Genomic DNA, 13,494 nt, shown 5'->3' with positions numbered 1-13,494 from the left:
TCAATTTCACAGAACGTCAGAGCCACGACATTACACTGGGTTGAGCTAAAGAACTGCAAAACCATGAAATCGGAGAAAGCATTAATGGCATTTGAAGATTTATTTTAATATACAAATAATCACTGTTTGTCATGGAACATTTTAACGTTATTAGACAATTTACTGATTTTGAAATTGGTTGCTAAATTTGTATTTGATGCAGAATAAAATATGTCAAAAGAAAACAAAAGAAAAACTCAAGGCATTTACTTTAATCTTAAATATTTCAACGCAAATCATAATGACAATGTTGAAAATAATCAAGTAAAATAACTCCGGTAAAGTAACCCCTAATTTAAAAACGTATTGTTCACAAAGCAGTCCCAATAATGTTTGAAACAAAAAAAGGCTAATTTTGGAATAAATGTTTCAAAAAATGAGTATAAATATAAAATCAGCCCAAACAAATACTCATATTATAGAGCAAAAAAACAACAACAACATTGCAAAGGGTCATTTTCAGCAAGGAAACCCAACCCAATGCATATACAGTGAGCTTCAACAGTATTGGGACAGTAGCAAGGTTTCCATCCAATTGACGACAGATTTTTATGAGAATATTCTAAAATCCACATAAAAACAAATAAGCGCCTTTTCCCTCCAGATGTGTTTATCAAATTGACTTGTTACAGATAAATGGCTGTGCGTGATGACGTAGTGCACATAAAATACATTTTGCGTTAAATTGCCACGTACCAAATAAAAAAAACATACGTTAAATGGGTTACCGTCGCATTTTCAACTCTACCGGTGGTTCTTACCAAAACAATGCGAGTGTACCCAGTATTGGCACGTGCTTCACGGTGTTGGCTAGAACGCACTATAGCACACATGTTGAGAGTACTATTATTAACAAAATAGAAAATGTTGTATTTGTCAAACAACAGTAGAGAATAGATTATGTCACCAGAATAAGACCCTCGATATTTATTGGAAAGGCGCATCAAGCTCATCGCCTTGCATTTTCGTCACCCAGTGAAGTCCATAATGTATTCATCTGTAGCCTAATAAACTGCATGCTTTACCGTAGTCTTAGTGGGAGGACCACACAACGTCGTCGCGTGACTCCCAAGTTAACTTCGATATGGTTATTATATCAATATTTGCGCATAAAAGGGTTTCCACCGACTTTTCTCGTATAAATAATTTTACCGGCACAAAAATATCCCACCTTGTCTAGGGTATTTTGTTTGGTCGACATTTGTTAAGTTTACCTAAACATGCTGTTTCCATCAGGCCTGTCATTACATGTTTTATCCGACATGTACTTTACTTGCATAAAAAGGTTGGATGGAAACCTGGTTAGTGACACGTTTTGATACAATGACTGAGGTTAAAGTGGAGACTGTCATTTTTAATTTTCAGGGTATTTTTTCATCCATATCTGGTGAACCATTTAGAAATTACAGAACTTACATTTTTATTTTATTTTTTAAACTTAGTCCCCCCCATTTTAGGAGACCAAAAGTATTAGCACAAATTCACTTATGCGTATTAAAGTAGTCAAAGGTTTAGTATTTGGTCTCATATTCCAAGCATGCAATGATCAAATCAAATTGTATTGGTCACATACACATGGTTAGCAGATGATATTGCAAGTGTAGCAAATTGCTTGTGCAATGATTACATCAAGCTTGTGACTCTACAAACCTGTTGAATGCATTTTCTGTTTCAGATTATTTTGTGCCCAATAGAAATGAATGGTACATTTTGGAGACACTTATTGTAAATAAGAATAGAATATGTTTGTAAACACTTCCACATGAATGTGGATGCTACCATGACAATGGATAGTCCTGAATGAATCTTGAAAAACAATGAGTGAGACAGAAGCACAAATATCATACCCAAGACATGCTAACCTCACCATTACAATAAACAGGGGAGGTTATCATTTGTAGAAGTGTTTATGAACAATTTCTAAAATGGTTCACCTGATATGGATGAAAATACCCTAATTAAAATCTGACAGTCCACACAAACCTCAGTCATTGAATCACTTCAAATCCAAAATGGTGTACAGAGCCCCCCCCCCCAAAAAAAGTGCTGTAATTTCTAAACACTTCACCTGATATGGATGAAAATACTGTCAAATTAAAGCTAACAGTCTGTACTTTAACCTCAATCATTGTATGAGTTAAAATCCAAAGTGCTGGAGAACAGAGACAAAACAACAAAAATGTCAATGTCCTAATACTTGAATAGCTCACTCAGACATACCATTTTAGAAGGTGTTTCTTTCTGCTTTTGGAAAATGCATACTGCCAACAAAGGCAGTATGCATTAAAAAAAAATTTAAAAAAAAAGTTAAATAAAAGGTAAAGGGGAAAAAACTAACACCTAAAAAAAAGTGTGTACCTGTAAACGCTATCTGTGAAACCTCTGACTTGAATTACTTCAAAAAAGCTAGACCATTAAAGGAACTGCTTTGGCCAAAACCCCTCTCTTGCATGACACAGACATTTGAAATCCTCCAAACCCTGTAGAGAGAGCCCTTTACGTTCACATGCCCCAAGCTCACAACTCAGGAGTTGGGTCGGGGCAGCTCGCACTCCTTTTCAAAATTGCAGCCGTGCAGCAGCTCTCTGTAGGTCTCTCTGACCGTATCGTAGAGTGGAGCCTGGTGCATTATGTCGGGGAAGTTCTGAGGTGTCTCGTTGAGGAGGAACTGTAGCCGGAGTCCTTCGCTGCAGTCATATAGCACAAAGAGCAGGTTGGCTGCATAAGGCACAATGCGGCTGGTACGGAAGGTGCGGCCATTTTGCACGTCAAAGTTGTCAGCAGTCAGGGCTGTCTCGTCTCTGAAGAAGCCCATGAGGGCCAACAGGGGCAGGAGGGTCTCGGCATGACCCACCTGGATGGTCACAGCCTCAGATACATGCCCAAACCTGAACGAAACAATTGACAATCCACAGTTCAAAAATCATGGCGATAACCAGCCACACGGGCTCCCGAGTAGCGCAGGGGTCTAAGGCACTGCGTCTCAGTGCAAGAGGTGACACTACAGTCCCTGGTTTGAATCCAGGCTGAATCACATCCGGCCTCGATTGGCCCACAATTGGCCCAGCGTTGTCTGGGTTTGGCCGTCATTGTAAATAAGAATTTGTTCTTAACTGACTTGCCTAGTTAAATAAAAAATGACTAAGGGAAGTGATGTGAAATGCATCAGAGGGAGAAACAATCTATTCAATGACATTCCCCATTGAAAACAGGTGTAACACAATCCATGGGAGAGGAAGGGTCCCAATAGTTTTTCAATAACAAGCAAGGGGACTGTCTTCAGAAAGTATTCACACCTCTAGTTTTTCCACGTTGTGTTAGACTGAATTTAAAATGGATTAAATTGAGATTGTGTCACTGACCTACACACAATACCCCATAATGTAAAAGTGGAATTCCAACACAATGTCAGAGTACCACTTCATATTTTAAAGCATGGTGGTGGCTACATCATGTAATGGGTATTCTTGTCATTGGCAAGGACTAAGGAGTATTTTTTAAATAAAAAGAAATGGAATAGAGCTAAGCACAGGCAAAATCCTAGAGAAATCCTGGTTCAGTCTGCTTTCCAACAGAAACAGGAAAACAAATTCAACTTTCAGCAGAACAATAACCTAAAACAAGGCCAAATATACAGTCGTGGCCAAAAGTTGAGAGAATGACACAAATGTGAATTTTCAAAGTCTGCTGCCTCAGTTTGTATGATGGCAATTTGCATATACTCCAGAATGTTATGAAGAGTGATCAGATGAATTGCAATTAATTGAAAAGTCTCTCTTTGCCATGCAAATGAACTGAATCCCTAAAAAACATTTACACTGCATTTCAGCCCTGCCACAAAAGGACCAGCTGACATGTCAGTGATTCTCTCGTTAACACAGGTGCGAGTGTTGACGAGGACAAGGCTGGAGATCACTCTGTCATGCTGATTGAGTTCAAATAACACACTGGAAGCTTCAAAAGGAGGGTGGTGCTTGGAATCATTGTTATTCCTCTGTCAACCATGGTTACCTGCAAGGAAACATGTGCCGTCATCATTGCTTTGCACAAAAAGGGCTTCACAGGCAAGGATATTGCTGCCAGTAAGATTGCACCTAAAACAACCATTTATCGGCTCATCAATAACTTCAAGGAGAGCGGATCAATAGTTGTGAAGAAGGCTTCACGGCGCTCAAGAAAGTCCAGCAAGTTCCAGGATCGTCTCCTAAAGCTGCGGGATCGGGGCACCACGAATACAGAGCTTGCTCAGGAATGGCAGCAGTGAGGCGAAGACTTTTGGGAGGATGCCTGGTGTCAAGAAGGGCAGCAAAGAAGCCACTTCTCTCCAGGAAAAACATCAGGGACAGACTGATATTCTGCAAAAGGTACAGGGATTGGACTGCTGAGGACTGGGGTAAAGTCATGTTCTCTGATGAATCCCCTTTCCGATTGTTTGGGGCATCCGGAAAAAAGCTTGTCCGGAGAAGACAAGGTGAGCGCTACCATCTGTGTCATGCCAACCTTAAAGCATCCTGGGACCATTCATGTGTAGGGTTGCTTCTCAGCCAAGGGAGTGGGCTCATTCACAATTTTGCCTAAGAACACAGCCATGAATAAAGAATGGTACCAACACATCCTCCGAGAGCAACTTCTCCCAACCATCCAGGAACAGTTTGGTGACGAACAATGCCTTTTCCAGCATGATGGAGCACCTTGCCATAAAGCAAAAGTGATAAATAAGTTTCTCAGGGAACAAAACATCAACATTTTGGGTCCATGGCCAGGAAACTCCCCAGACCTTAATCCCATTGATAACTTGTGGTCAATCCCCAAGAGGTGGGTGGACAAACAAAAACCCACACATTCTGACAAACTCCAAGCATTGATTATGCAAGAATGGGCTTCCATCAGTCAGGATGTGGCCCAGAAGTTAATTGACAGCATGCCAGGGCAGATTGCATGGTCTTGAAAAAGAAGGGTCAACACTGCAAATATTGACTCTGCATCAACTTCATGTAATTGTCAATAAAAGCCTTTGACACTTATGAAATGCTTGTAATTATACTTCAGTATTCCATAGTAACATCTGACAAAAATATCTAAAGACACTGAAGCAGCAAACTTTGTGAAAATTAATGTTTGTGTCATTCGCAAAACTTTGGCCCACGACTGTACACTGGAGTTGCTTACCAAGACAACATTGAATGTTCCTGTGTGGCCAAGTTACAGTTTTAACTTAAAATTGTCTTTAAAAATCTATGGCAAGACTGTCTTGCAATGATCAACAACCAATTTGAGAGCTTGAAGAATTTTCTAAAGTTATAATGTGCACATTTTGTACAATCCAGGTGAGCAAAGTTCTTAGACTTATCCAGAAATACACACCACTGTAATCACTGGCAAAGGTGACTAACATCTATTGACTTAGGGGGTTGAATAGTTATGTAACCATGATATAGATATATACATTTATTTTTATTTTTTACAAACGTTAGAATTTTTCTTCCTCTTTGACAGAGTACTTTGTGTAGACCATTGACAATGAAATCCATTTGAATCCCACTTTGTAACAACAAAATGTGGAAAAAGTCAAGGGGTGTCAATACATTCTTAAGGCACTATAAGAACTTGTGTCCAAGTTATGTGATTATGGTGGACAATAAAATTAATGTGGACTGTGGTTTAACTTTACAACCAACTCACCTGATCTCACGAGCAGCCTGATCAAGACGATTGAACAGGTCATGAAAGAGATTGCAACTGGACTTGCGGTTGATATCATGACCATAGCCCCTCTTCCAGTACTGTTTTAGGTCATTTTTGTACTCCAGCACCTGAAAAGTTACAGGTGATTGCATTAATGAACATTTGATCTTTATGACGGAACTGGGTTCTTCATTGTTTGTGGCAGAGGCAATAGCTCTCCCATGATGTTGTGTACATACTTGGGCGTCGGGCTCATCAAACAGGTTGCACCAGGCGGAGTTCAAAGATTTGATGGCAAACTCATATGAGCACAGGAAGAATGCAGCCTCCACCAGATCTGGTGACAAGAAAAGGGAGGATTAGTGAACATATGTAACTGGCACAATAGGATAGTAAGTTTCAGCCGTAACATGATTAACTCCCTTCACTACACAAAGTGGCAAAGATTTGGAACCAAACAACCTGGTGTGATGCGATCGTATGGCACTTGCAGCTGGTCAGCCATTTTCATCTGCACTCTTTTCATCTCTGCTGAGGACTTGAAGAGGTGGACCTCTTCCAGGGCAGTTTGGTTGTTCTCTACGTCCTCAACAAATTTCTGACACTGGTCAAAGAATCTCATCAACTCATCGTTGATTTTGTGGCTGGGTCCAACTTCTGCAACAAGACAAAAAGAGAATACATTAAGTCCAAACATAGTACATCATCTCAGATCTCACCCCCAACAAATCCCTCTCAGCTGTAACAATAGTAATCAGTGTGAGAGTGAGTGATCGGTTCAGGCATATCATTCAAGGAATAGCAAAACGACAAAACTAGCTAGCTTTGCTGTACAAACAAACTCCCCTGTCACGTTCCAAAGGTTGAGCAGGCCCTCTTGAAATGCTACAATGCTGTCCACGCATCTGTGTTTAGAGCTAGTGATGAAACGGATACGGTGGGCTCTGAGGTTTTCCTCGGATATCAGAGATGGAAACAATGTTGCCAACCTGACAGCCAGATGCCTATGGTCATCTCGCCCCTTCTCCACAAGCTTGCCATCCATGTCGTCGGTGTACCACATTTCCCACTTGGTTTTGATATCCTTCAGCCATTTATCAGTATTCATTGCCTCGTTTAGAACAAGGTCGTAAAGCCGTTGCATCATTTTTATATTTTTGGTCGACGGATATCGTGTACCATGCCGAATAATGGCGGTCACATGAATTGCGGTGCTATTGGTACATCCTGGTTTTAAAATGGATTTGTTTTTGTTTACCGAGAGAATGTCATTAATGAGATAACGGTTAACCTCCTCATATCTGCCTTTCGTTCCAAAATGATTTGCAATCGCAGGTATGTTTAAATTGACGTTAGCATTTGCAACTGAGCAGTATGAAAACCTGGTCAAAGCAAGACTAAATGTAATGAACAACAAACTTTGTTTAGATAACGCAGTTGTCATTTCGTCAAATTAGTTGAGGTAGGAACAATTGATTATTTAACTACTAAACTAAGTTAGCTAAGCTATTGCATAGCTTCCTGCTTTGTTGTTGTTGTTGTTTCGCTGCAAACTTTGAACACAAAAAACGGAGCTCCACCAGCCGGCCAACCGTAATATATCGCTGCGTTTTCGTGTGCGACGAGGCCCACACTAAAACCACAATGTTGAACCAGATGTATACATCTGATGCATCCGCTTGGCGTTTGTACCCACCACCAAATATGGTGATGAGAGGAAGCTGGAGTGGCCGGCATTGGGAGAAGACTCGTGCTTGGCTCTGCCTACCTCCTTGCTTGTTCTGCCCACGATGATTCATCTTGTCCCATTGGAAACAACAGGTCTCTGTTGAGCTATAAAAAATATATTTGCTAAAACCCTGGATCAATTACCTTTTTAGAAATTGGACAGAAATCAAGATTATTAAACAAAAGTTGTTCAGGGATGTAGGAAATAAAAACAATATTCAAAAAACAGCCCTGTGGTTTCAACATCATTCTTTAAGAGTTTATGGCGTACAACTCAACCACATAGACCCTTTTCCAGTACATGACACACGACTCTTGGCTGCAGTAAGATTGCCATCTGCGTCTATTCAACATAAATATAGTCTGTTTTTAGTACTTCTAAAGAAAATCACTGTTTTTTTGTGGTTCTCATATACTTACAAGTATGTTTGGATTCTTGTTTGGACAGTCGCTAAGATTATAGTTGGTTGTGATCTTTGCAAAATAACTATTTTGGATGCAGCGGTTGTTAGCTAGAATGCTTACGCTCGTTGATATAGGCTGTAGCAAAAGCTAGCCAAAGAGCCATTTTACTGGTTGAGGTATGCAGTTGATTTGCGATGACGAACATTATATTGAGTAAGACATTCATACGAGCCTTAAAATACAATTATAATCCAAAAGTATTGTGAAATGCAATCACAAACAACATGTAATTATAGGCTTTTTTTGCTGGCTTTCTATAAGAATTCCCACTTGTTCTGCCACCAACTTTCGTGCATCGCCCTGGTTTGGAAATGTTTGTAAACACAGAAAGGTTTCTATACCTTAGTGGATTGAATGTCATTGAGGTGATTACCCCCAGTCTTCAAATGATGTAGACAATGTAATATACACTGCTTTTAGACAGCCAGCCCAATTCTGATCTCTTTGTTTTTCATTAATTGGCCTTTTGACCAATCAGATCAGCCCCCAGAAAAGATGTTAAAAAATTGTATTGGTCAAAATACCAATTTGTAGAAAAAAGATCAGAATTGTGCAGCCTGTCTAAACACAGCCTATGTGTGTGGCAATCAATATGTGTTTTGCTCTTGCACATGAGCCATTCATAGTATACGATGTCTTGAAGGTTTTTACATGATTTTGCGCATGTGCCAGGTTATAGAAATTTCAACTTCAGTACTGGCGCTCTTAAAGGTCGGGTAAACAATACTTTCCTGTGGATATTTTCTCTCAACTTTCGACCAGCTGAAGGACCAACACTACAGACAATCGGCAGAGTAAGTTAAAATATAATTGTATTCAACATCCTGGCTTGTAAAGGATCATTTCCAGAATCAAACACTGCCATGTTCCAAACGGTGTATTTAGAAATTCACCATCTGTTCCACAGGCAAGATTATCCGATATGGCCCCCAATTTAAATTCAGCAGTGGGCAGATTTTTCCTTGGGTGAATGTTCGGGGTTCGGAACATAGTTGTTATACATCATTCGTACACTGCAAATTGACCGCAAGAATACCAAACTGATATAGTTTGGCAAAAACAGAATCATTTCAAACCTTGATTACAATGGGATACGCTCACATATGCCTCTCTATTTATGCGTGGGAATACTTGAGAATATATTTCCTAACTTAATATCACTTTGAACTGATTACCTGGTGATTTTTACAGTCGTTTATGTCCAACAACGAACATTATTTAAAATGTATTTGTATTTTTTTGCTCCCCGTCATATGGTTTCTATCAGGAAAATACCGCTTCTCTCCACCAGAGGGCCATACAATATAAAAAGAGCACTGAGCATGGGGCACATATTTTCTCTCATGCACCGAGATTTGCACATTTCCAGGATTTTACAGTTACGTCGCTGTTCGTGGTTAGTAGCGCAGTAAAAACGAGAACTGGGCTGTGCATTAGTGAAACTGCTGTAGGAATATAGGGTGCCTTTACATTTTCTCCATTTATCGGAGGCAAGGACTCTTCTATCGTACGCCACACAATCTTTTTCTGGGTCTATTTGACAGGTTTCGTGTCTCGGGGAGCTTCTGACTGCACACCTGATGCATTTCAGGTCAAGGTGAGGATGAAATGAGATGCCAAACAGCTTTCATGCATAAACTTTTGCTGGATCGCTAGTTTAACGAGAGTAGGCGCTGCGAGTGCATAAAGGTAGGGGATTTGACTCGATTAATCGGTCTTCACTCGGCGCGCCCGTGGCAGTGATTTTTCGATATTTTTGCCAACTACATAACTAATTCTGCCAATGACATTAATATTCAGTCAGTGCAATCAACGTGACTGTAAATACAGTTGTTTGGTCTAGTGGCTGATAGCGAAGAGGCATTTTCCGTTAGCATTATGCCAGGAGTCTGTGGCTATCCATGGCTCATTAGAAATCACCAAGGTGTATTTAGTGGAGGACACCTTTCATCAACCACTCCTTTACCTTCGTATCCCAGGCAACAGAAAGGGGTGCAGCCGGAGCCATCTCCAGAGAGAAGTGACACTAGTGCAGTGAAATATAGGATTATGGAAGGAATCTTGCACATATTTTATTGTTTATAAAGAATTAATCCTGCAATGTTAAACATATCACATTATATAGATTTTCTTTACACGATAAAGGTGTATAGCACGGTTCCCCAACTGGTGGGCGGTATTATTTGGCCCCCACGTTTTCATCTACAATAAAAAAAAACTTGTTTTGAATTTTTGTTGGACATAAGACTAAAAACACCAGGAAGTCAGCTCCAAGTTATTTTAATTTTGGCAATCTGTTCCCAAGTATTCCCACGCATAAGAGACACGTGATTGTATACAAATGTAAGCAAGGCTTGAAGTTATATTTTGGTCCAATATTATATCAGTTTGGCTTCCTGTGGTCAATTTGCAGTCTACAAGTTATTCGGCTCAAGAAAAAATTGTCCTGTTGCTGAATCTAGTTTATCATCATAAGTGTATAAGATATAAATTACTTGCATTGTATTTAAAATGTTTTTGTTCAAACATGAAAGATATCTCACAAATGTTCCTCAGGCAGGCAATCAACTATTCCAAATTGTAGCTTAAGTGGATGTTTAGCAGCATACTTGGGCTTTAAAACAGGGAGAGGTATTAATTTCCAAGGCAACTTTTGCCTCCTTTAGCCATCCAGAATGAGATACCATAGCCCCTTGTGTGGTCTCCTTGCGGTTTGTTTAAACATGGTCATTGAGAGCTTTGGCTTTTGTGTGTGGAAAAAGTGAGACACTCAAGGCCTGTCAGGAATAAACTGTCCTTGGAGGAATAGATCCATTGTATGATTTGTATGGGTCTGCAGCTGTGCCAATGTTTTTCAAATTTTATAACTCAACCAGGGCACAGAGGAGAGGTGACTTAGAGCATGTTGTCTACACGTGGTAAGCATTTACAATTGAGTCATTCAGCAGACGCTCTTATCCAAAGCAACTTACAGGAGCAATTAAGGTTAAGTACCTTGCTCAAGGGTACATCTACAGATTTTTCACCTTGTCGGTTGGGGATTTGAACCAGCTACTTTTCGGTTACTGGCTCAACGCTCTTAACCACTTGGCTACCTGCCGCCCATGACAAGCAACTGAACACTTTGAACATTAGCCATGCCAGGAAACACTGCTTTCAATGATTCTACACATTGCTTACCTGCTTGCAGAGCACATACACAGGAAGCATGAGGTTTAAAATGATAATGACACTCTTGAAGAAGGCTAACATTTGAATTACTATCCAAAATCAAGGTAGCCTCCTATACCATCACAGTTCAAGGACAGATCAGCAGAAAACCATTTCATATATGATGGCCACTGCTATTTGGGACTCTTGAGACATCCCTATACTAACTTTAATTACAACCCTTACCTAATCCTTACATTTAAAAAAATAAAACATTCAGCAGGTAGGGACGTCCCAGGGATCCATATAGCACGTACCTTAGTGGCAAGAAAAAGTATGAACCCTTTTGGAATTACCTGGATTTCTGCATGAATTGGTCATAACATTTGATCTAATCTTCATCTAAGTCACAACAATAGGCAAACGCAGTGTGCTTAAGCTAATAACACACAAATTATTGTATCTTTTTGTCTATTGAGTACAAAGTTTAAACATTTAGAGTAGGTTGGGAAAAGTATGTGAGCCCCTAGGCTAATGACTTCTCCAAAAGCTAATTGACGTCAGGAGTCAGCTAACCTGGAGTCCAATCAATGACACGAGATAGAGGTTGGTTAGAGCTGCCTTGCCCCATTAAAAAACTCCAAATTTGAGTTTGCCATTCACAAGAAGCATTGCCTGATAGATCTCAGAAGACCTAAGATTAAGAATTGTTGACATGCATAAAGCTGGAAAGGGTTAAACGTATCTCTAAAAGTCAGTCCATGGTAAGACAAATTGTGTATAAATGGAGTAGTTTCAGCACTGTTGCTACTCTCCCTAGCAGTGGCCGTCCTGCAAAGATGACTGCAAGAGCACCCCGCAGAGTGCTCAGTGAGGTTAAAAGAATCCTAGTGTCAGCTAAAGACTTACAGAAATCTCTGGAAGATGTTAACATCTCTGTTGATGAGTCTACAACACGTAAAACACTAAACAAGAATGGTGCTCAAGGGAGAACACCATGGAAGAAGCCAATGCTGTCCAAAAAAAATGTCTGTCTGAAGTTCGTAAAAGAGCACCTGGATGTATTCTGTGGACAGATTAAAGTTGAGTTGTTTGGAAGGAACACGCAACACTGTGGAGGGGAAAAAAGGCCCAGTACACCAACATCAACCTCATCCCAACTGTAAAGTATGGTGGAGGGAGCATCATGGTTTGGGGCTGCCCTAGGGCCTGAACAGCTTGCTATCATTGACAGAAAAATGAATTCCCCAGTATTAAGACATTTTGCAGGAGATGTAAGGCTCTCTACGAGTTTGAAGGTCAACAGAAGTTGGGTGACGCAACAGGACAACGACCCAAAACACAAGTAAATCAACAACGGAATGGCTTCAACAGAAGAAAATGTGCCTTCTGGAGTGTCAGAGTCCTGACCTCAACCTGACTTGAGATGTTGTGGCATGACCTTGAGTGGTTCACACCAGACATCCCAAGAATATTGCTGAACTGGAACAGTTTTGTAAAGCGGAATGGTCCAAAATTCCTCCTGACCGTTGAGCTGGTCTGATCCCCCAACTACAGAAAATGTTTGCTTGATGTTATTGCTGCCAAAAGATGGTCAACTAGTTATTAAAGCCAAGGGTTCACATACGTTTTGCACCGTGAATGTTTACACTGTGTTCAATAAAGACATGAGCACGTATAGTTGTTTGTTATTAGTTTAAGCAGACTGTTTTTGTCTATTGTTGTGACTTGGATGAAGATTGTTATGACCAATTCATGCAGAAATCCAGGTAACTCAAAGGGTTCACATACTTTTTCTTGTTACTGTATATGATGTGTCAATTCCATATCCTGTCATGTGAATCTTGTAAAAACACACAGTGACATTCAGGGGGTGGAATGTTTATGCATGCCCAGGATTTAGGCCTACTTGTTATGTAATGTAAACAGTGAGTGTCTGCCTATAGCCTATAATCTAGATCATGTTAACATTGTATGTCAAAAGGCTGTAGGGTAAAACAATGACGACAGATGGTGTTGGTTTTGCCAGTAAGACCAACCACTGTTGCCAAACAGATAATGATTAGCATATATAGTGTGAGCATTTAATTTCTTCTCAATCAAAACTTTGATCATGTAGCTAGTTGGGCCTAGATTTCCAGCGTGCATGAGTTTCCACCATCACATGGTTGCTGAGGATATGAATGAGCACTCAGGACAGAAGCTGCAACAATAACTTGCCTCTTAAGCTTTAATTAAATTAGAGATTCAGCCCTGCCGTCTTCTGTCTTCACATCCCTGATTATTTTCTCTCTCTCCCGTTAGGATTAATTAAACTTGGACAGGCTCCGGTGCCCCTGGGCTCTTGGATGCAGATTGACTTGCACCTTCAAAGTTTGAAATAGTATAGGCTTAACTAGTATAGCAGTTCATTCTGCGGCTTCATGT

General features: G+C 40.2%; 2 protein-coding genes across 6 annotated transcripts in view; one reads left to right on the top strand and one right to left on the bottom strand.

Annotated features, from left to right (window-relative positions):
• Window positions 1–85: 85 nt before the first annotated feature.
• LOC139367973 (multiple inositol polyphosphate phosphatase 1-like) lies at window positions 86–7,721 on the bottom strand. Of its 4 annotated transcripts, none has more exons than XM_071106415.1 (5): window positions 7,493–7,721; window positions 6,187–6,381; window positions 5,964–6,061; window positions 5,722–5,852; window positions 86–2,927 (listed from the first exon to the last, which is right to left on the bottom strand). In XM_071106415.1, exons 1-5 carry the CDS (start codon window positions 7,521–7,523, stop codon window positions 2,564–2,566), a joined length of 819 nt encoding a protein of 272 aa, XP_070962516.1. In that variant the 5' UTR covers window positions 7,524–7,721; the 3' UTR covers window positions 86–2,563. The 4 variants fall into 4 exon arrangements, 3 of the variants coding, with proteins under 3 accessions (XP_070962516.1, XP_070962514.1, XP_070962515.1); XM_071106413.1 differs by lacking the exon at window positions 7,493–7,721 and adding an exon at window positions 6,574–7,371 and having other exon boundaries at window positions 6,187–6,384; XR_011626906.1 differs by lacking the exon at window positions 7,493–7,721 and adding an exon at window positions 6,574–7,371 and having other exon boundaries at window positions 2,868–2,927; window positions 5,722–5,800; window positions 5,962–6,061; window positions 6,187–6,384.
• Window positions 7,722–8,581: 860 nt separating this feature from the next.
• Window positions 8,582–13,494, top strand: part of LOC139367971 (phosphatidylcholine:ceramide cholinephosphotransferase 1-like) — a 34,940-nt gene continuing 30,027 nt past the window's right edge. Inside the window, exon 1 of one of the 2 annotated variants that reach the window (XM_071106406.1) lies at window positions 8,582–8,711. The gene's annotated coding sequence lies outside the window, so the exon portion shown is untranslated. Of the gene's footprint in view, window positions 8,712–9,214; window positions 9,515–13,494 lie in introns of those variants that run through there. The other variant, XM_071106405.1, reaches the window with a different exon arrangement.

Source organism: Oncorhynchus clarkii, chromosome 16 (genome assembly GCF_045791955.1).
Source record: "Oncorhynchus clarkii lewisi isolate Uvic-CL-2024 chromosome 16, UVic_Ocla_1.0, whole genome shotgun sequence".
Taxonomy (NCBI): domain Eukaryota; kingdom Metazoa; phylum Chordata; class Actinopteri; order Salmoniformes; family Salmonidae; genus Oncorhynchus; species Oncorhynchus clarkii.
Note: the sequence above shows the minus strand (reverse complement) of the source record. Positions and strands in the feature narration are given on the sequence as shown.